Genomic DNA, 21,847 nt, shown 5'->3' on the forward strand with positions numbered 1-21,847 from the left:
TTGGTTCGATCAGATCGTTGTTTACGCATTCAAGATTTGGAAAATGTATTAGGAATATAGTATATGATGTATTTCAAAACTTTTTGAAAGATGATTTAGGAATGCGGCTCGTTTGCTGTGCGAAATTTGTTCGTTTTCGTCTTTTGCCATTCGGCAATTTGTAGCGGATAAAAAAATGTCTACAATTCCATAACCCCTGTATTCACCAGATATTGCTCCAGGTGACTTTTGGCTGTTTCCAAACTTGAGACTTGGACTTAAAGATAAAGGTTTTGCGACGATTGAAGACATTAAAGTTAACGCGATAGCGAATCGCAGGGCCACTCCAATAGAGGGATATCAAAGATGTTTCCAGCAGTTACAAAGCCGTAAACGGAAAAAATAGTTGGTTAGCTTAACTAAAATGTTATGACGTGTTCTATAGCTGTAAAATGTAGTTGCATGTGGCATAGCCTCACATTTAGTTGCAAGAATAGGGTGTTACCACTGGGTATCTTCCCTAATCGTATTAATCATATCATTCTTAATTATCACCTATCAAACCTACTTATTATACTAAGAACATGTATAGAATGTAGATTACTTTAACTAAATAAAAAATTTTTTAAAAAAATTGCAAGCAAGCCCGGATTAAAACATTTTGAAGCCCTGGGGCCAACATCATAATGAGGCCCTGTACTCATTAATCCTCTATACTTATTTACTTCAATTTGTTGTTTTTCTTGAAGAAAGATTGAAAGACCCAAAAATTAACGCATTAAACCATTAAACATTAATCATTTAACGAGAGTAAAAATGAATAACGATAACAGAGGGCGACAAATTTGTTGTTGACGTGTTGTGTTGTTGTGTACTGGTGTACAAAAATAGCTTTTGCCGGTTCGATTGATGGGCGACGGCCGACAGTAAGCGATTACTGAAAATATGTGTAGCAATATGTGGGTATGTTTTATACACATTATACACTTTAGTAGTCGAAACTGTATATTATTATTATGAATCATTATAAGAGGTTTATTTGACATATGTAATTGAAAATAATGTCAACAGCAGATTTATCATCGATTTTTTAGGTGATTTATGCAATGCATAGCCTATAATGAAAAAAATTAACAGACGAATCTGAGGCCTCTAAAAAAGCTACAACTACTTAGGCCCAGGGGCCATGCCCCTCCCCCTTAATCCGGACTTGGTTGCAAGTACCAAATAGTTGTAGTTGCAAGAGTAATATTTAATTTGACTACAATATACATATATGTAGTGGTCTAATTGGAGTAATAGTGTGTCTAAGCTGAAGGACGATATTAAGTATATTTAAATTTAAATTGTGTATGCAAAAAAATAAAATGAAATTCCGGGAACTTATTGATCCTACTGCGTAATTCGATATCCAGCTGTTGTTTTTTTATAGCTGCCTTATTATTATTATTGTTTTATTGTTATTCTAGCAAGATTTTGTGTCATTTGTATTTATTTTCTGGTGGGAAAGTCTAGTTGGTGCACTCGGGAGGTAAAAATTACAAGGTTAAATTTCCCAGTATTTTCAGAAGGACCGGGAAAAATTCCGTATTTGACAAAAAATTTTGGTTTTTGATATACCTAACTTTAAAAAAAATCACTGTATTATGTTAACCCAAGTGTATTTTTCACTAAATAATAAATATTCATACAATTTTCAAAATATTTTGACTTAGGTATTTTATTATATAATTGTATGTAAAATTAATGTCAAGAAAAATTGTAGCTCATTAAAAACTTGAAAACTGAATACAAAGTTCCTCATAGCAGGTTGTTAGTGGAAAAAAATTGAGCGAAAATCCACAATAATTTTTAATGAGAGCCTGATGTTAGAATCTTGACAAAACTCGTAAAAATCATTAAAATCCTCAAATTGTTTTGGTTTAGATATTTATGCAAATTTTTCTTTTTATATATATAATATTTGAAAATGTAATATATGATTCCTCATAAGTAAGTCTTTCTTTAACAAAAAAAATGTCTATTAGAAAGTAAATTATATATGTATGAGAGTTTGAAGTCACGATTTTTATGATTATTTTCTAATTTTTTTGTGGTTCAAAAATGAATAACAGTAGATACTTGAAATTTACATCAAATGATTATTTGCTATACACGATAAAAATTAAAATTTGACTCATTTTATGCTATTTACAGACATTTAAATTTTCAATTTATAAGTTTTTTTCCATGATTAATATCAATAAAACTGTATTCGTTTTGTCAAAATTATTAGGTTACCGTTTTAACTTGTTTCGAGTGACGAGTGTGTATTGTGAATTTAAAACTAATAATTATATTTTATAGGTGCCTGTGTCTATATTATTAATTCGGGTATTGAGTATATTTATTTTTAATAAATATAAATACCTATTATATATTACATTTTTAATTCTTACTATTCAAAGGCTTACACCAGCAATAGATTTAAATTACAATAAAAGTTAATTAATTAAATTATTTTAGATTCTGGGCAAAGCGATGAATGTATTGATTTTACAATGTGTTAAAAAAAAATTTTTTTTTTGTGTCTGTCGTCACGGTTTATTGCAATAAAAGTCCTTCGATTTTCTTCAACAGGAAGTTTTCTGGTAGACAAGTGTAGTTGGTACATTGGGGAGGTCAAAATCTAAAATTATTGATAGCTTTTAAAAGTGACAGGAAAAATGAAAAAAAAAACTAAGGAAAAACGGGAATTTTTAAGCAAAACTAGTTTTTGAAAAAAATCGATTTTTTGTTTTTTAGTGTAACTCTAAAAAAAATGACAGTAGATACATGAAATTTACACTGATTGTTTGTGTTAGCATTTTTTTAAACACCATACAATTTTCAAAATATTTTGACATGTGTTGAACCTATGTATAGGCATATGCAGTTTTTGATTATTATTTGTTTTTTTTTTAAAACTATTGTCGATACAAAACTTTTTGTTCTGTTAAAAAACTTGTAAATGTAATACAAGGTTCTCGTAAGTTTTTTTTTAATGAAAATTAAAAAAAAAATTAGCGTGAATCCACAACAATTTTTATGGGCGTTTGAATTTAGAATTTTAACAAAAATCGTAAAAATCACGAAAATTAACAAATTATTTTGAGTTAGAAAATCATAAAAAATTTTCTTTGTATACCTGAAATTTAAAAATGTAATACAAGATTTCTTATAAGTTTGTCTACCTTCAACCAAAAAAATTTCCTACCAAAAAGTCAAATTAAATTTTTTATGAGCTTTTGAAGTTTTTATAACATTGGATATCCACTCGATTTCTCATGTGTTACGATTTTCTTATTTTGTTGTAATTAAAAAACAAATTAATGTAGACACTTGAAATTTATACCATATGTTTATTTCACCAATTCATATACTTCATACAATTTTCAAAATATTTTGAAGTATTTTAACCTGTTAACGGATATTTTCAATTTTATTTTTTGTTTCTATAAATGCCAATAAAATTGTATTGGTTGGGTCAAAAAGCATGAAAATTGAATAAAAGCTAGATTCTTGATATATTTTTATAATAGCAGTTGGAAAATATTAAAAATACATTGGTATGATTTTTTTTTAAAGTATCTTAAGTTCAAATATTGATAATACCTATTTGTCAAATTGAAAATTGAAAAATGATTTGGTAGTTAAAAATGTATTAAATGTTCAACTTTTATATCTGAGGATTGAAAACTTACAACAAGTTTCCACATACGTAATTTATTCTGTAACCAAACAATCTAAAAATAAACATGAACACAGCTCTAACACTTGGTAATTATTTTCAGTTCAAATGTATACGAAATTACATGCAAAGAATAACGAATTTTAGTAATTTTGTTGTAATTTGGTTCCAAAACAGCCCGATTTTACATAAGTATATTTTTTCAACATCACTGATAATTTAAGAATAATACTAATTCAACTTACCAGTTACCGTATAAATAATAAGTAATAACAATATAAAATATTCTAGACTGACCTAGTATCACCGCTTAGAATTGTTTTTCGTATACAATGGTATTATATCAGTAAACTCAAATTTGCCATCCATTACACAGCTATCTTCTGGATACCTCATGTACAGCAGAGTGGCATCCACTCGACATCGAGTATATTTTGTGCAAAAGGTCCACTGACCAAAATGTTACCGGCAGCATTATCTACCGTCGTCGTTTTCAACTAAATAAACTCGCTCAGAGATCCACACATTTCAGATGGCCGCTAGATGACTCTGTAGTATACGTTTTGTGTTTTTATTTTAATACCTAAGTACTGAAAAACACTTCATGCTCTCTCAGATTCAAAATAAATCACTTTTATGTTTTGCTCTTGATTAGTACGTTACGGCAAAAATAAAATATATGGGTAATACTATATTCATTTAAATACTGATATAAATTAATCGGTTGTAACAATTTAAATGTATCAACATTTTACAACCGAGATTATGGCATAGACTTTACAGTGGTTCCCAGCCTATTATGAGCATGATCTTACATCTTTATATTCAACTTTTCACGACCATTAAAATATATTGAAATAATTGCAAACATAATTTCCATTTATTAATACTCAATGATAATATTTTTAAATCATAAAAATATAACAATACAAATTGAAATGACATTGTAAGAGTACCACATATTTATAACGATTTTCTTTCTCGATGTTTTGCTCATTTTATTATTCCAGAAAGATTTTTATTATCTATTCATATAAATATCATACTAAAATAATAGTATTAATGTATGATTAATGTTCATGATACTATAATACTCGTGATCTACTATAAAAACCACTACTACAACCTCAATTTGAATTTCGACCTGATGAGGTTGGGAACCGTACTGATGTAGAATGTAGGTACTTCTCAGATTATAATTCAATGATAATTCAATACATAAAAAACAATCAATCTACAGCTTCGTTATTTTAAACAGGTAGGTACTTGTCCTACTTAGGGAATCTAACGGGTGTGCTAATAGGCAACCAAGTGCACATTAATAAGTGAACATTTATTTTTTAATTAGGATGCTGATGCTTCCGATTGTAGTTAAGGCAACGATGATATGAATACTGTCACACCTTTAGTTCCAGATTGTAAGTTTATTTGTATAACACAATTGCGAATAAATCACATTTCTCTAGTACTTTGCAACATCGGTTCCAGTTATAATGGTAATAATGATCACGAAAGGGCAATCCAATCAATAATAAAGAAGAAGAAATCACAGTCAATAAGGCTAGTTGTCTGTTAATATTTTTTTTTATAATACATAAATAAATGAAATTTTTTTTTTTAATTTAGAGCTTCGACGTGATAAGATGGATATTACAAATGCATAAATTGTTTTAATTTATACAGATTTAAATGTCAGACCTTAATACATAATATACTAAATACCCCCAAAAATGTAATGTTCTATTTGCACAAAAGCCTTTGGAAGGAACAACTCGTTAAAATAGACGCAAGCTTTATGGTATAATGATCAATGAGTAATGAGTATGAGTTCATTCCCAAGAACACAAAACTGTCAGTAACTGTGGTTGTTTTAATTCGACTTGCCTAGTGCTTAAAAGAATATAACGACCACGTAGAACAATCGAAGGATGATGGTTATGACTTATGAATGATGATTTAGAAAATGAACACCCTGCAAGATTAGGTAATTTTCTGTGTATGTTAAAATACATACGGAATTAATTGGTTTTTTTTTTTCAATTCGAATTAAAGCTCACAGAAAACACCACTCTCAGAGTACAATCCGGAGATAAATGTTCAATATAGTTATTTAATATTTATATATTACTTTTCGTTGTCTGTTCTTTCTATATTATATTACCTGTTAGTTGTTACATATATGTATTCACTATTCAGTATACAAATAACGCCATTATATTTTGTTTTATGTAATTGGAATTTATTTCCTTAAATTAAGAAATAATAATATTAGTGTGTCGTATACGCCACGCAAAGGCTTGACGTATACAACAGATATCTTTCGGTTTCCGATTCTCTAACCGTCAAACAAGTAAATTATCGATACCTGCTGTATGAACTTTATTTAAATTATTCTTTTGGTGACCACGATGACGAGTACTGCACAAAAGATAATTAAACTAGGTCCAAACAGGTTTTACACAATACTACTCTAAAGTTACTTTACTCTCTAACAACTGACCACGATAACGAGTACTGGATGTTTGAGAGTGAGATGTCTTTAACCTAGGCAAAGTCTTACTCTTTCTCGACTGACCACGATAACGAGTACTGGACGAGAAAGTAAGTATTACAGTGTCTTAATATCTTTTTCAAAAGTGTTTTTCCACCGCCAACGCCTCTTTACACTCAAGATAAAATATTCTAAAATAGTCGTAAATAAAACAGTAACACTTGGTTAAAGGAATTAAATATAATATATTAAAGAATATCAAAAACAAATAATAAAAAGAAACGTCAAAAAAAACTGCTTGTTAGCCTCGACAATGAGTGATCCAAAAACTGAACAGCCCCGCTCCCGTCGCAGACGTCGCCTTATGTAGTGGTAGCAATTTTGCTGATTCGGCTTTATTCAATTTTGCATCATTGTTTTAATTTTTTATAATTTTGTTATGTATATGTACAACAAGTGTTAACATATTAAAATATTGTAGAGGCCATTGGTTACGCATTTGTTACGTTCTCAGGACAAAATATAATTATTAAAACTATTTTAAAGCTACTTTAAGTGTTTACTTAAGAGGATGCCACATGGGCAATTGTTGTTTCAGACTTACAAATGTACCACGTACCAAATTGTACTTTTACAATAATACATTTTACTCTGTTATTTCTAAAATTAGAGTGAATAATTTATGTCACAAAAAATGTGAAGATATAATACCTCCATAGAGGTATAAAAAAACTAGTAAATTGATTTGTAGTTAAAAATTCATGAAAATTTTCTTTTATATCTAATATTTCAAAATTGTATACAAGATTCCTCATAAGCTCTTCTGCTCTTATAAAAAAAAAACATACTAGAATTTGATGTACATTTTTTATGAGCTTTTGAAGTCACGTAGTTTTACGATTTTCTAATTGAACAATTTCGTTTATTTGCTGTAGTTTAAAATCGAATAACTGCAGATACTTGAAATTTTCACCGAATGTATACTAAATGTATTTTTATACATTTTCAAAATAGTTTTTTATTTGTGTGCTATTTATATACGTTTAAAATTTACAATATTTTTTGTTTATGAATATCAATTAAAAAATGTTTGATGGGTGAAAATGCTTGAATTATTGATATATAAACAAAGCATACCTAACAATTATAATAATTTCATTGTAATTAAAAAACATTATTTGTTTGGATTTAAAATGTATGCGAACCTAGATTATACATTTTACAATAGGTAAGGAAATATAGCTTTTAAGGAATTTAAATTAATTTTAACGTGATATTAACTCAAGAGTTATTAACAATAATATATTTGTATATAGAAATATCATTTAATTTGACACTATTATAATAATTAAATATTAATTAATATAATAATTTCAATTTTCCGGCAAAAATAAATCAACCCACAGTAATACTAATAGTAAAATATGTTACTTTAATACCGATATCAAAAATATATCGTGAAATATACTTGATATAGATTATAGACTGATAGACCATCTTTGCTCAGAATCGTTTTTCGTTTCTATGATACATGAAATTTAAATTTAAAATCCATTATAGTGACCCTCTCGACACCAAATTTTGTACAATAGAGTACTAACCCTTTGCCACATATTTTTTTTAAATTAGTAAATTCGTAAATTATGTATTTTTAACTAATTAAATTAATTATTAATGAAGACAAACTCAATGAATACATTTTGACAGTAGAGAATTATACCTCTTTTAAGGGTATTATCTTATTGTTTTTTGTTTTTATGCTCTATGGATTTAAAATTATAATACTATAAATAATGGTATTAAAAACATAGTTTAATTTGAATACCAGCTAATGAGAATGTTTGCAAATAAATTATTTAAGATTTATTAAAAATTAAAGATTTTCCGATGGCATAACTGTATAGTATAACCTATAATATTATTGAACGTAAATAAAAATACATATTTTGTAACATTTTAAAAGTTCAATGATAACAAAGCGGGAAAGTGGATGTCACTCTGCTGTACCCGCCTGTACATTAGGTGTCTAGAAAGTCGCAGTTATGGACAGTATTGAGCATTATCTAGATAAATTAGTAGAATAATAAATTATCTAGTTAAATAATTAGCTATCTTTTATCTCGTCTAATTAATAAATTTAATTGATTATCTGATGAATAACCTGAGATGAATAATTGTATCTAACCCAATTGATCTAGATAAATAAATTATGGGTACATATTTTTTTTTTTATCAAAAACTAAGGTTTGGTAAATTCTTATTACCAAAAATAAACTTTAAAATAAAAATTGTATATGTACTACGGCTGATATTTGGTCTCGCAATAACAAAAGTTACTTAGGTATGACTTGTCATTTCATTGATGAGTATACCTATGTTAGATATTCATATGTGCTTGGCTGTAAAAGAATTAGAGGTAGTCATACCTATTTTAATATAACAGAAATAATGAATGAAATAACTCATACTTATAATATTCAGAAGGAACTCTAAAATATGTGATAACTGGTTAGACAATGAAACTATGTGTGATGATGACCTTAATACTGGGTACCACAAGATTGCGTACGATGTATCTTTTTGAGAACACGATTGCGTACGTTAACACGATTGCGTAAGTTTAACCATTAACTTTAATAATTACCCCAAAAGTCAAACGATTGCGTATGATTTACTGTGCAACGTTGCCAAATTTATATTTTTATTTGTGATCAGTAAAATTTAAATATTGGAAAAATGACTTAAGTTATGGTACCACTTGGACCGATCTTGGACAATTTCAAAGTCGATCATATTAGAAATTATTTTTAGGGCCACGCGCTCTATGTTTCTAAATAATAGTCGATCAATAAGTTGATTAATAAGTCAATCCTCAAAGGTGAAGTATATTTTTAGTAGATCGTGACCAAAAAAAGTTTGGCCAGCCTTGTTCTATAAGTTCAAAGCAAATGACAACAGTGCAGTTCAAATAAGTTGCAGATAAAAATCGTACGCAATCGTGAACATTTAATACACGATTTAGTACACGATTGCGTATGTCGATAAATACCGTACGCAATCGTGTTTTACCGTTAATACTGGGGAAGAAATTTATTATTTTAATGACGATTTTGATACTCTAGATTGGTCCACAATGTTTCAGAATTATGAAGATATGGAAAGTGATGATATATGTTTACCAGATCATATTACATGTTCTGCACATACACTTTGCTTAAGGGTAAAACACGATTGCGTACGTTCGTTATCGGAGATACCTTTTTTAGGTACACGATTGCGTACGATTTTACCTGATTTTTAACTAAACGATTGCGTACGAAATTTTAAGCGCTGTTGCCAATTTTCATACCGTTATATATACCACATATTATGACACACATATTATTATTATTATATTATTGGGTTGGGATTTTATAGCATTTGTATATTTCTTATGAGATGCTTAAAAAATAGCAGAGTAAACTAAAAATGTGTTTCATGATACAGAGAAGTCAAATTAAACATTTTATTTTCCTAAAATCTGTCTTATATTTGAAATTATATTTTTGTCAATCGAATTATCAAGTAAATTGTAAATCCTTAGATTAAGTAAATAGGTCGATTACACTGATGCAACGTCGTACAATTACAGAGAAAATATATAGATATAATATACTATTACGATAATTTCGTATTAAGTATCTGCTGGTTTTGTTGGGTTTTTTTTGTCGATTTCTACGATCTAACTTATTGTTAAAGAAATCAAATATAACGAAATATCGTTATTTCCGTCATAATATTATACGGTATTTTCTGAGTTTCAGTCGATCGTTGATGATTGTAGTGCGTTGAGTGTTTATACCGAAATCTAGTAATATGGAAAATACAATTAAACTTATACAATCCGAAAAAGGAAAACAGTTAGTTCTTTTAAATTTTAATAAGTATAGGCATGTAAGAACACGTAAAGACGGAATGCATAAATGGCTTTGTACAATTAGAACGTGTTACGCAAGCATAGTTACTGATGCGCATAAGACTTCTATTGTAAATATTATTGGTGAACATACGCATGAATCTAATTCTGAAGTGAAAATAGAAAGACAAATTTTGCGAGAAAATTGTAAAAGACAAGCAGAAGATGGAATTTCAACACGACCAATCAAAATTATTAGAAAAGAACTAATGAATAGTGTAAGCTGTAATTTCGAAATGAAAGACATTATTTCAGTTCGGAAAGCTATGTACGATAAGAGAAGACAATCTTATCCCCTATTTCCGACTTCATTAAATGATGCTATACGTCAGTTACAGAACATGAAAAATGATAATTGTTGTATTCAGTTGGAAGAAAATTTTGTTCATGTTTCGACTGAAAACAATTTAGTTTGCCTTACAAATAAAGAAAACTTGCAGTTTATGATGAATTGTTCAGAGCTATTCGCAGATGGCACATTTCAATACGCGCCCAAACACTTTTATCAACTTTATACTATCCACTGTTATAAAAATGGATTTTATGCACCGGTTGTTTACTTTTTTTTGCCAAATAAAACCAAAGAAACCTACCAAAACATGTGGCTATTTCTTATGGACCTGTGTATGAAGTTGACTTTAAAAAAACTAGTAGTTACTAAATTCAGACTAGACTTTGAAATCGGAGCTCATGAAGCAATTAGAGATATATTCCCGGATGCAAAATTGATGGGTTGCAGATTTCACTTGGGGCAAGCCTGGTGGCGTAAAGTATGTAAAATATAATATTTTTTAGATAAATTATTTTTAAATTTGACAATAATTTTGATACATAAAAACTGAATATAATTATTTATATTATTTAGTATTTCGATGCATAATAATTAATAAAGTACATACATCGATACATAATACACAACATATTATAAATAATTTATTTTAAATATAAGTTATTTAATTATAAAATGTAATATTTAAATTTTAGATCCAACAAGAAAAAGTATTAAGAATAGCTTATATGAACGAAAGTGACCAATTAGGAACATGGTTGAAATCATTCTTTGCACTTGCATATCACCCATTTACTGAAATTGAGGATAGTTTTCTTGAACTAATGGCTACGTGTCCGAACGAGAAATATGGTCACATTTTTTCAGACTATGTATTAAAAACATATATTGAACCAGGATGTCCATTTCCTCCAGAAATGTGGGCTCAAGAACCAAAAACGAATCCTCGGTGAGCAGTTTATACAATATATATTTTTAATATTCTTAATTGTTTATATTCATAATTTTTAGTACCACAAATGGNAAATAGCAGAGTAAACTAAAAATGTGTTTCATGATACAGAGAAGTCAAATTAAACATTTTATTTTCCTAAAATCTGTCTTATATTTGAAATTATAACCAAAAAAAGACTTAAACAGAATCCAAAGCACCATAAAGGATTATGATGAGTATAAAAATATCCATAAAAATGTAACTCAATATTTAAAAGTAGTAGGCTATAGATGTCAAGGAATCGAAATTTAAACTTACTTATTTATTAAATTACTTTTTTACCATTAACTTTTTTTACTAATTATTTTAGAACTAGTTTATTCAATATTTTTTATATTATTATTATTTTATATTATATTATTTATTAATACGATGAAAAAATTAAATTTGACAACGTTGCATATAATTTCAGACGCAATCGTGTTTATTTATTTTTTTCTTAAGGGTACTTTTAACCCATCTACAAACATACGCAATCGTGTTGCCAAAAAGGACAAACGTACGCAATCGTGTTCTACCCTTGCTTAATTGCAACTGTTGACGTAGACAACATTTCTGACAAGTCTTGTATAATAAATTCTAAAAATGCTTTTAGTAAATGATGTAATTTTTGGAATCTTTTAAGTCGAAGTACAGTTGCCTCAGACAAGGTATATGATATCTGTGGTTGCAAATTTCCTGTACCTATTGTTACACGGTGGAATTCATCATTTGATGTTGTAAAAAAAAATAATTGCACACAAAGAAACTGTTACATCTTTATTTAATGATTTAAAACTTCAACAACTAAAAAAAAAGATTGGTCGTTTTTAGAAGAATATTGTTTGGTTATGGAACCGCTTGCCATTTCACTTGACAAGATACAAGTAGAAAAATCATGTTTTCTAGGATATGTCCAACCATGACATCATTAAGACTTTTACAAATCCAACAAACCAATTTAATATATTGTAGATGTTTAGCGTTATCAATTATTAAAAGTCTTGAAAAAAGATTTGATTTTATATTTGATTTGGAAAATATTAAAAGCAAGCCATATATTATTGCTTCAATATCACATTCAAAGTTTAAGCTATCATGGATTCCTGCTAGATACTGTTTGTAAAAAAATATTTTTATCTGAATGTAATTTCATGAATACAGTCATTAATACAGATTCCAATGAAAATGAAATTGATTCTGCTGATAGTGATGAAGAATTGTATGGTATTTTAACACAGAGTAAATATTCATTAAATCATTCGGCTGCTGAAAGTGTTGAATTAAATAATGATAACAGTAATGGTGCAACTGTACAAGCACTATCTTATTTAGATTAAAAAAACAAAAACATAGACATATTAAACACATTTTTGACTGTCAAAAAAGTTTTTTTTTAATATAATACCACTCTACCGTCTTCAGCACCACAGGAAAGACTTTTTAGTAGTGGATCCCAAATCTTAACACCAAGAAGAAAAAGACTTCAGGATAAAACATTTGAAATGCTACTTTGTAGCAGATGTTTAATGAAAGAATTTAATCATTAATGTATAGAATATATATTAAGTTTTTTTATGTTTATAAATTTTTTTTATATTTTATTAATATTTTAATATTATTTGTAAATTTACCTATATACATTTATATATATAATGTTTTATTTGTTATAAATTATAATACTATACTGTTATGATAAGCAGGTACCTACGAGGTTATAATTTTATTGTTTTTAATATGATCTTCATTTTTATACTTATGAAGTTTTTTTTTATTAATATAAATTTATATTTAATATATATAATATATATTTACCATATATACTATTGTTTAACTAATTATCTTTTTATGAAAAAATTATGAATATTTTTTAATTGTATTTTGTAAATTTTGATGTATTGTTTCGTAAATATAAGCATACATAAAAGTTTACAATGATTCAATGTTAATATGATCTACATTGTTTATAGGTTTATAATTTATCAAATAAGAAGATCATTTTAATACCATATTATAGGAGTATAAAATGTACAAACAGTAACCACACTTTAAAAAAAATAATCAGAGTAGGTAGTATAATTTTTAGACAAAAATAAAAATTTTTATAGATTAAAAAATTAAATGTAGTTTAAATAACAAGAGTAATAATTAAAATTTAAATTCGTATCTCTTTTTTTATTCAGATAAATAGTATTTATCTTTTATCTTTATCTAGATAAATATTTAGTTATTTTTGCTAAACACTGGTTATTGATGGTATTAAATTTGAATTCAATAATATAAAACCATTGTAAATGAAAAACAATTTTAAGCGGATATGGTCAGTTTAAAATATTTTATTTTGTTATTTCTTATTATTAATACAGTCGACGGAAAGTTGAATGAATATTCATAATATTATTCTTAAATTGTCAGTGATGCTAGAAAAACATTATACATAAGTATGTGAAATTAGGTTATTTTGAAACCGAATTACAAAGAAATGACTAAAATTGTTATTTTTTTAAGTTAATATGCGATTTCATCTGAATTTGAACTTAAAATAACTTTAAAAAAGCTGTTAATGTGTTTATTTTTAGATTTTCAATTCTTAGATAAAAAAAATTGAAAATTGAATACATTTTCAACTAGAAAATCATTTTTAAATTTTCAAAATGATAAATGTTGTCAAAATTTGAACTTTAAATGCTTATAAAAAAAAGAACTAGCATAACTTACGCGTAAACTTCTGTTGCATGGATTAGTGCAGAGATGCACTATGCGTGTAAAGAAAATTAATTTACGTCTGGTGGGCAATTAATACATGATCTATTGAATACAATTAATTAAATACTTTATAGTTCTAATACTAAATAAAGAAGTATATTTTTGTTTTATGGTGCAGAGGTAATCTTCAATATGTTGCCAAACGTTTGCAACATAGATGATTCAATGGGTGGTGTAACGATTTCTTTTTTTCTGATATAACTCATAACGTTATATGATCATCGATTCATTAACGTTAAACTTGCAGGTATGGGTATGTGGAATTATTTATCTGACTGTACTAATAGAGTATTAAATAAAGTAAACTTTTTTTTTTAAATATGCAAATCAAATAATAAATATACTTTTTAGATATAATATAACAATAATTTAATAGTAATTACAATTAATAAAAAGTAATCTATATTTTCATTTGTTATGATAAATATTTTATTTTTTCTACATTGTCGCCTTAATTTTTATACTAAAGATTTGAATATTATCATTGGCACAATTTCCCTAGGATTTTTGAATCTCCCAGTATGAAAATGATGATAAGTATTATACTGTGAGTATGAATTTACTAGGAATATATTACCGGGGATTACATTTCATTTTAGTACCTCCCGGAATGAAATTTAAGGAGTTATAAATATCCTAGGAAAATTATACCAGTGGTATAAAATGTCTAGGATATTCGTACTCAAGGTATGACATTTTGGGAGGTATAGGTATCCTCGGATTATCATACAGGAGGTATAAATTTCCTAGGATTTTCATACCCCCATGGCCTCACGGAGGTATTATTAATTAAACTATTAATATCCTAGGAAATTTGTACCGAGGGTACTGATAACCTAGGAAAATCATACCCACGGGGGTTATAAATATCCGGGGGTATAATTCACTTGTTACATAGTAGGTACTATATGTATATACTGATATTTATTAACTACAGAGCGATAAAAACAGTGATTAAGTTATAAATTAAGAATTAATATCATGTATTTACAAATATTATTAAAATAATTGCTACAACTTATGTGGGCATATGGACATTTTATGTTACACTGTTATGAGTAATATCGAGTTTTGACATTATACCTATGGGTAAGAATGTATAAGAAGGTAAATAAAAGGTAATATCAGGCAGATTACAAAGTAACTAATATACGATTTAAATAATTTAAATTTAGCCAAGGGATGAAGGCCGGATTGCCAAGAATAGTCAGCGGCCATTCATTAGGAATCAAAGTTTTTTTTTCATCATCACGCCGTGTATAATTTTTAAATATAATTTATTTCCAGCGGTCGACCGATTATAAATTCTAATATAACTACATAATATATACATTTATAAAATATCACTATCACTACTAATAAATACCTAAATTGGCTAAACATCAACCTGTGCTGGGCTTACAAAACAAAGGGGGAATGGAAAAAATAAATATCGTTCGGTGAGTATTAAAATCATAATAATTAATAGCGTAGAGCACTACACTACTACTGGTGTCTACATTGCAGTGTATCCGGCTATGCGGTAATCGGTTGTGGTTTGTACAGCTGTCTGAGGTGCTGCACTGCGTCCGAGGACCCGTCGCCACCCGCCACTTCTCCGGAGACCACGTTATTGCTTTCATCGTCCGCCACGTACCCAGGGCTCATCTGCAACCTCCACGCGTTCAGCCAGTCCTTTGGCTTGCCGCCACTTGAGCCACTGCCCTGTCCGACGGTCGCATGCCTCTTACTCGCCACTGCGGGTGCGGAGGCAGCGCTCGCCCCTGCACTGCCACCGATGGGCAACGTGTTGGTCTGCGGCCCTAGTTCCAACTGGAACTGCACGTCTGCATTTGGACCCAACCGAAAGCCCACGCCCAGTCTTGAGTCGGTTCCTGAAAAGAATTACAGAATTATTTAAAGTCTCCTGAAAACATCTGATCACTTGTCAGAAAAACGTATAATGTGTATACGGTGGATTTGGAAAAAGCACAAACAAATTTGAAAATAGTATACATCTACATGATTAGTGTAGGCTCCTGATTGTAATACTGTAAATGAAGACCACAAACTTATAACGTAAAAATGAAACATGACAATTTCTTAAAACAAATGCATTTCTAATTAATTCCTAAAGTTTTATAAGAATAACAATAAAATAAAATAACCATCATATTTATATTTATAATTTATAGCATAATATTAAAGTGAAAGCTTTAATTATTTCAATACGAATTAATATAATTAATATAAGAGAGGACCTGAGAGTTTTTTACTTTGAAAGTTAATTGCCACACAATATTCTGAATAAAACATTATAAAGTAATTTATTAAACATTAATTCAAAAAATTATTTTTTTTTACTTTTAAACCAAACTTATAACTTAATATTTAAGGCCTACAATAACCTCACAGTGAGTTTATTTATTTATTTTTATTTTCGATAAATCAGCTTAATATAATGATATATGAGTTACAAAAGTAGTAAAACAAGAACAATAACAATTTTTAAAATTTAAACGTATTAATTAGGCAAAAAATTACTTGTGTAGCTGTTATAGCGGGGCTTAATTAGGAATACATGGAAAATATATTTTGACCAACCATTAGTTAATCAAATCAAAATTTATTTCAAATGATTATAAATTCACAACACCACAAAAATTTCAAAATGAACATATTAATCTTATAATATAATGTAAGGTATATGCAATAACAATATACCTAACTATTATAAATTATATTTCCTGCCATATATTTATATAATTATATCTATTCATTAAGCAATATATCATTTTCTTTAAGTACTCAATTAATATTGTATACTAAACTATAGCTAGGTATTTATTGTATTATCGATCTTTACCTTTCTTGATCGGTGGCATGTTACTGTAAACTACCGACAGCAACGATGGGATTTCTTCAGGCACAAAAATGGTTGCGTTTACGTCTGTGAATCAATTAAAAACATAGACGTCATTAGGTCACACAAATAAGCGAAATGTTTACTTGATAGTTGCAGTTATACGAATCATATACTCAAGAGAGTCTAACAAAATCTATTTCATGACATTAAAGGAGGAAAGATGAAATCATTTATATTTTTCACCATTCATAATTTCCCTTTTTTCAAAATGTCTATAGGGAATTGGTAGGTATATATACTAAGATGTTTTTGAATTTTACTCAATAAAATTGTACAAAACATTTTTCCCTATCTTATACAGAAAAAAAATAGAATGTTATTATATATTAATTATTAGGTACCTTAAATAATACAATTTATCAGGTTAGTCATCAAGAGGACTGTGTGCAGAACCAATTACAATTATTTTAGAAAACCAATATTCTTTTTTCACACAGTGGGATTATTATAAGTGGGTACTATTCATATTATTTTTAATTTACCACTTATTTGATACATCGTTTTTTCAGAAAAATACTTTGTATAGTAATTTATTAAATTATAATATGTTTTTAAAATTACATATAGTATAAAAAAAGAAAATATCTAATTAGTATTCTAAAAAAAAGATCATTGTGGTTTGTGAATGATAAATAGTTCTACAGAAAGTTAACAAAAATTACAATAACGAAATGTCGAAATATGTATTACTAAATTAATTTATTTTACGTAGATACTTGGAATTCTACTTCATATAATAATATGACCAATAGTTATTTACGTTTTATTCGAAGAGATGATGATTCATAGAGATATTTTTTATGGATCTCACGTTTTATTTTTTCCAAATTAATATCCACGTCTTATAATTATAATATTATACGCCCATGACCCATCTGTAGGTGCATTGATTATAAGTTTTTTTAGTTCATATTTTGTACACAAATAAATTTAGAAGTATTATTTACATTAGTCAAAGCGTGAATCATTTTACTTTCTTTATTAAAAAAGTGTTGTTTGGTCCGTGTCATTTGACGATGCTGCTATTTAATGTTATAAATTATTTATAATGTTCCTACTCCTACGTATTAAATACGAATAATATTATGTAGCAAATGAGCCTAACATGCTATCCGTAACGATAATGATGAGAGTTTTACGACAAGACACGCGACATACACAATAAATGTATTTTTCTATTACTTTCTTTTCGTTTATAAGATCCGGTACATATTTCGTGTTCTTAATAAATTATAATTTGATCTGAGAAAAATATAACATTAACATATACAGTATACGTGAGCGAGACATGGGTACATGATATATTATGCTTTAAGAATATCGAAGCCACGGTGCACAATATATAGGTAGGTATGTATAGTTTTTTCGTCTCTTACGAGGTTATTTAAAAAAAGTAATTCATCAATCAAAAAACTTGTTTGTTTAAATCGTTGTATTGGTTCTACCTTACCTACTAAATCGCAGTAGTATAGGTTTCGTAACGTTGCAATTACTGATAACTGCATAAATATACAAGCTTAAACTATTAACTTAATTATTATTAATAATTTTTTTTTTTATTGATCATTACAGCTTCGGCAGCATAGGCCATTAGCTTGTGTGTTTTTATTAATAATTTAATCTGGTCTTTAGAGGCTGAAAGGTATAATAGATGTATAGAAATATAAAACCACAATAATGTTATTACTTATTCGATAAAAATGGAAAAAAAATATTATTTGATCAAACAAGTACATAGAAAGTTCAAGCCTTCATGGTATACATAATCTGTGAGCTTACCAGTAACAACAGGTAGTATTTGCGAAAAAATTGTTAATCCAATATTTTACCAATAAGTATGAATTGATCATCACTTTTACTGTAAGAATCTAAAGTCTTAACGTATGTAAGGTAAAAATGAGGTATAGTTACGAGATAGCTTATTTTTGTTTGGACATACGCAGTGTTTGTAACTCGTAGACCGTATAGTGTTTTAATTGTATTATGTTGACAAAATTATTTTGGACTGATACTATAATAACAGCAAGTGTAACGTACAATATTCGAATAATATGCCGTTAATTGCAATAGAAATAGACTTTATGTCTTACGTAGAAGTCACTGTAGAGACTATGATTTATTCAATTTAAGTCGGTGTAAAATCATATTATGTTATGACTATATACTATACTATACTATACTATATATATTGTAATTGGCATATAATATAACGAGGCGGGTACACTGTGGTGACCTCAATCCAAAATATACTATGTTCGATACCTACGTTACGTTTGGTCGGTGTCACCCAACACCGTAAGTAAAACTGATCAATTTATTTTTTAGAGTGGTGGAAGATGTCGAAAAAACATAAATATTAAAACACATAGTTAATTGAAAGTAATGTTCGAAGACAAGCTTTGGCGAATTTTTTTCATTTGATTCCTTCACGATCACGCATATATTATTATAATATATACGATTTACCTACTCCGCCGCTTTGTTTCAAAATTCCCATTTTCAGTAAAAACAAACAGGCACAATATGCAATATGTACCCAAATAAATAATTTATTGTTAATCAGAATATAATTTAGCACAGAATTTATCTACTTTGAATGCCATTAAAAACAGCCACGGTGAACGTATTATATCGTAGGCAAATATTATGCAGCATGGTTACAGCAATATTCGAAAATGGCATGTATCATGTGTACAGGGGTTTTAGATAAGGAAAACATTATTCGTGTGATGTTTTTTTTTATTCGAAGTCGATAGTCAAACAACCAATTGGTGAATTGTCTACCCTTGACGGGGACGAACGCGAAACAATTTATAGGCATGCAAATAGTTTTTACTGTAATATGCACAATATAGAAAATAGAAGTCCTAGCCAGATCAAATACACAGCATTTATGTATACATTATTTTTAACAGTTTTGAAAAAATATGTTCAGGTACTTACGATATGTCGCGTAAAGCGTGATCAGTGGTAGCACGATGAGACATGACAGTGGCGGTACGCGAGCCATCATGCCGACGATAAGACTGAGGCCGTGGACAGTGATCGTAAAGAGGCTCCTCTCTCTCTCACACGCGCGCACACTGGTTTTCACTACACTAAACTTTCACTTCAACGCCGTAATCGATTTCTTCAGTTATATCTGTCCATCTCAATGGCGTATTTAGTATTTTATACTAGGGAAAGGGGAACCCCATACCAATGTATTTATCCGGAGCTCACTGATTTCATGATGCCCGAGGGGTTTTGCGTCCTCAACACCCAAGTAACCTTACAATAAATTGTGATAACTTAATAATTATAGCATTACAAATACAAAATAGGTACGTTTCCAAAATTATATAGATATAATCCATTACATGAGAATGCTTGAGAATATATTTATTTTTTGCTGAAACAAAATATAGTAGGTATCTAGTATCTATTACCTACCTGTAAATAAAAAACTTATGGAATTTAAATATTATTATGCACATAATAGTCTTACTCATTTATCATCATTTGTCTATTAACATCTATAATTTATAACACAAAATCCTACTTTCTGTTTTATAAAATTAACTCAACAATTTGAACAATTACTACTTATGGCATAATTTTGATATTCCGTTGACAATGCGCGATATGCCTTATAGGCGAGCCTAATTAGTCTACTCACGCGTGATCGTTCAGCTAGTTGGGCTTAGCTATAAAATCATAATAAATATACATATTTTATGTAACACTTGTCAAGTGTAAACATTTAATTAAAATTATTAAAGGCTTCAACGCACTGCGGTATTTTTGAAGTCACGCCGAATGGTTTTACCGTTTGTGTATTTTACGACCACCGCCGCAATGCAAACTTTTTTCAGTGCCATCCCACGTCACCGAGACCCAATACATTTTTCGACTACTAATTATTCACATACTTCCAATATGCAAACTCTCAATTCGCTAAAAGATATGCATCATGGGCGGATAGACCCAAGTAGAAATCAGGATTTTTATACTATCAATATCATCATACTCGGGGGCCCTATATCCCGAAAAATTAAAAAAAAAAATCATGTAAAAATTAATTTTTATAGTACTGTAATTAATATTATATAGCTCAGCAGTTTTAATGCGTAATATTTATACACTCCATTAGGGGCCTCTGTATAATACTCGATGATACCCGTATTAATAAATACCTATTTTGTTGTATGTACTACTGTACAAAAACTAACATTATAATGTATATAAAATGTAAATATAAATAAATATGTTCCTTGTTCGAATGACAATAATAAACAAATATAATAATAATTAGTAGGTATTTAAGTATATTAATATAACAGCAATACATTTTAATAATTATATTTTTTTAACAATTGATTGGTAGTATATATATTATAGGCCCTAGTTATCCTAGAATCCAGTCGAAAAAACTAATTTGATTAGTTCGCAAAATTAAACTTTAGGTTGAAGCCGATAGGGCAAAGATTACACTGAGTAGCTCGGGACAAAAAATAAAAAAACCATTTAAAAAAATTTGAGGCTCCAAACGTTATGCGAATGCATAAAAATTCTGAGTTAAGTGTTGAAGAGTTTTTAACTCAAGTTAGAAACAATATTGGGACACGCGAAGGTTATAGGCTAAAGATATATTTTTTATTTAGGTTATAGAGTAAAGTAATATTTGGTGTGTAAATGTGTAATGTAATAATTTATGTAATTTTTAAAAAATTTTAATGTATTTTTACATGTCAATTTGGTGTTTTTAAATATAAATTTTTACCCGACTTTTTAGTAGAAT

At 28.3% G+C, this 21,847-nt stretch overlaps 1 protein-coding gene and 1 pseudogene across 1 annotated transcript; one reads left to right on the plus strand and one right to left on the minus strand.

Annotated features, from left to right (window-relative positions):
- Positions 1–9,736: 9,736 nt before the first annotated feature.
- Positions 9,737–11,669, plus strand: LOC111026328 (annotated as a pseudogene).
- Positions 11,670–14,648: 2,979 nt separating this feature from the next.
- Positions 14,649–20,143, minus strand: LOC111026326. Its single transcript, XM_022304387.1, has 3 exons — positions 20,011–20,143; positions 17,008–17,091; positions 14,649–16,036 (listed from the first exon to the last, which is right to left on the minus strand). The coding sequence occupies exons 1-3, from the start codon at positions 20,078–20,080 to the stop codon at positions 15,678–15,680; spliced, it is 513 nt and encodes a 170-aa protein (XP_022160079.1). The 5' UTR covers positions 20,081–20,143; the 3' UTR covers positions 14,649–15,677.
- Positions 20,144–21,847: the final 1,704 nt, after the last annotated feature.

Source organism: Myzus persicae, unplaced genomic scaffold (assembly GCF_001856785.1).
Source record: "Myzus persicae strain clone G006 unplaced genomic scaffold, MPER_G0061.0, whole genome shotgun sequence".
Classification (NCBI taxonomy): Eukaryota; Metazoa; Arthropoda; class Insecta; order Hemiptera; family Aphididae; genus Myzus; species Myzus persicae.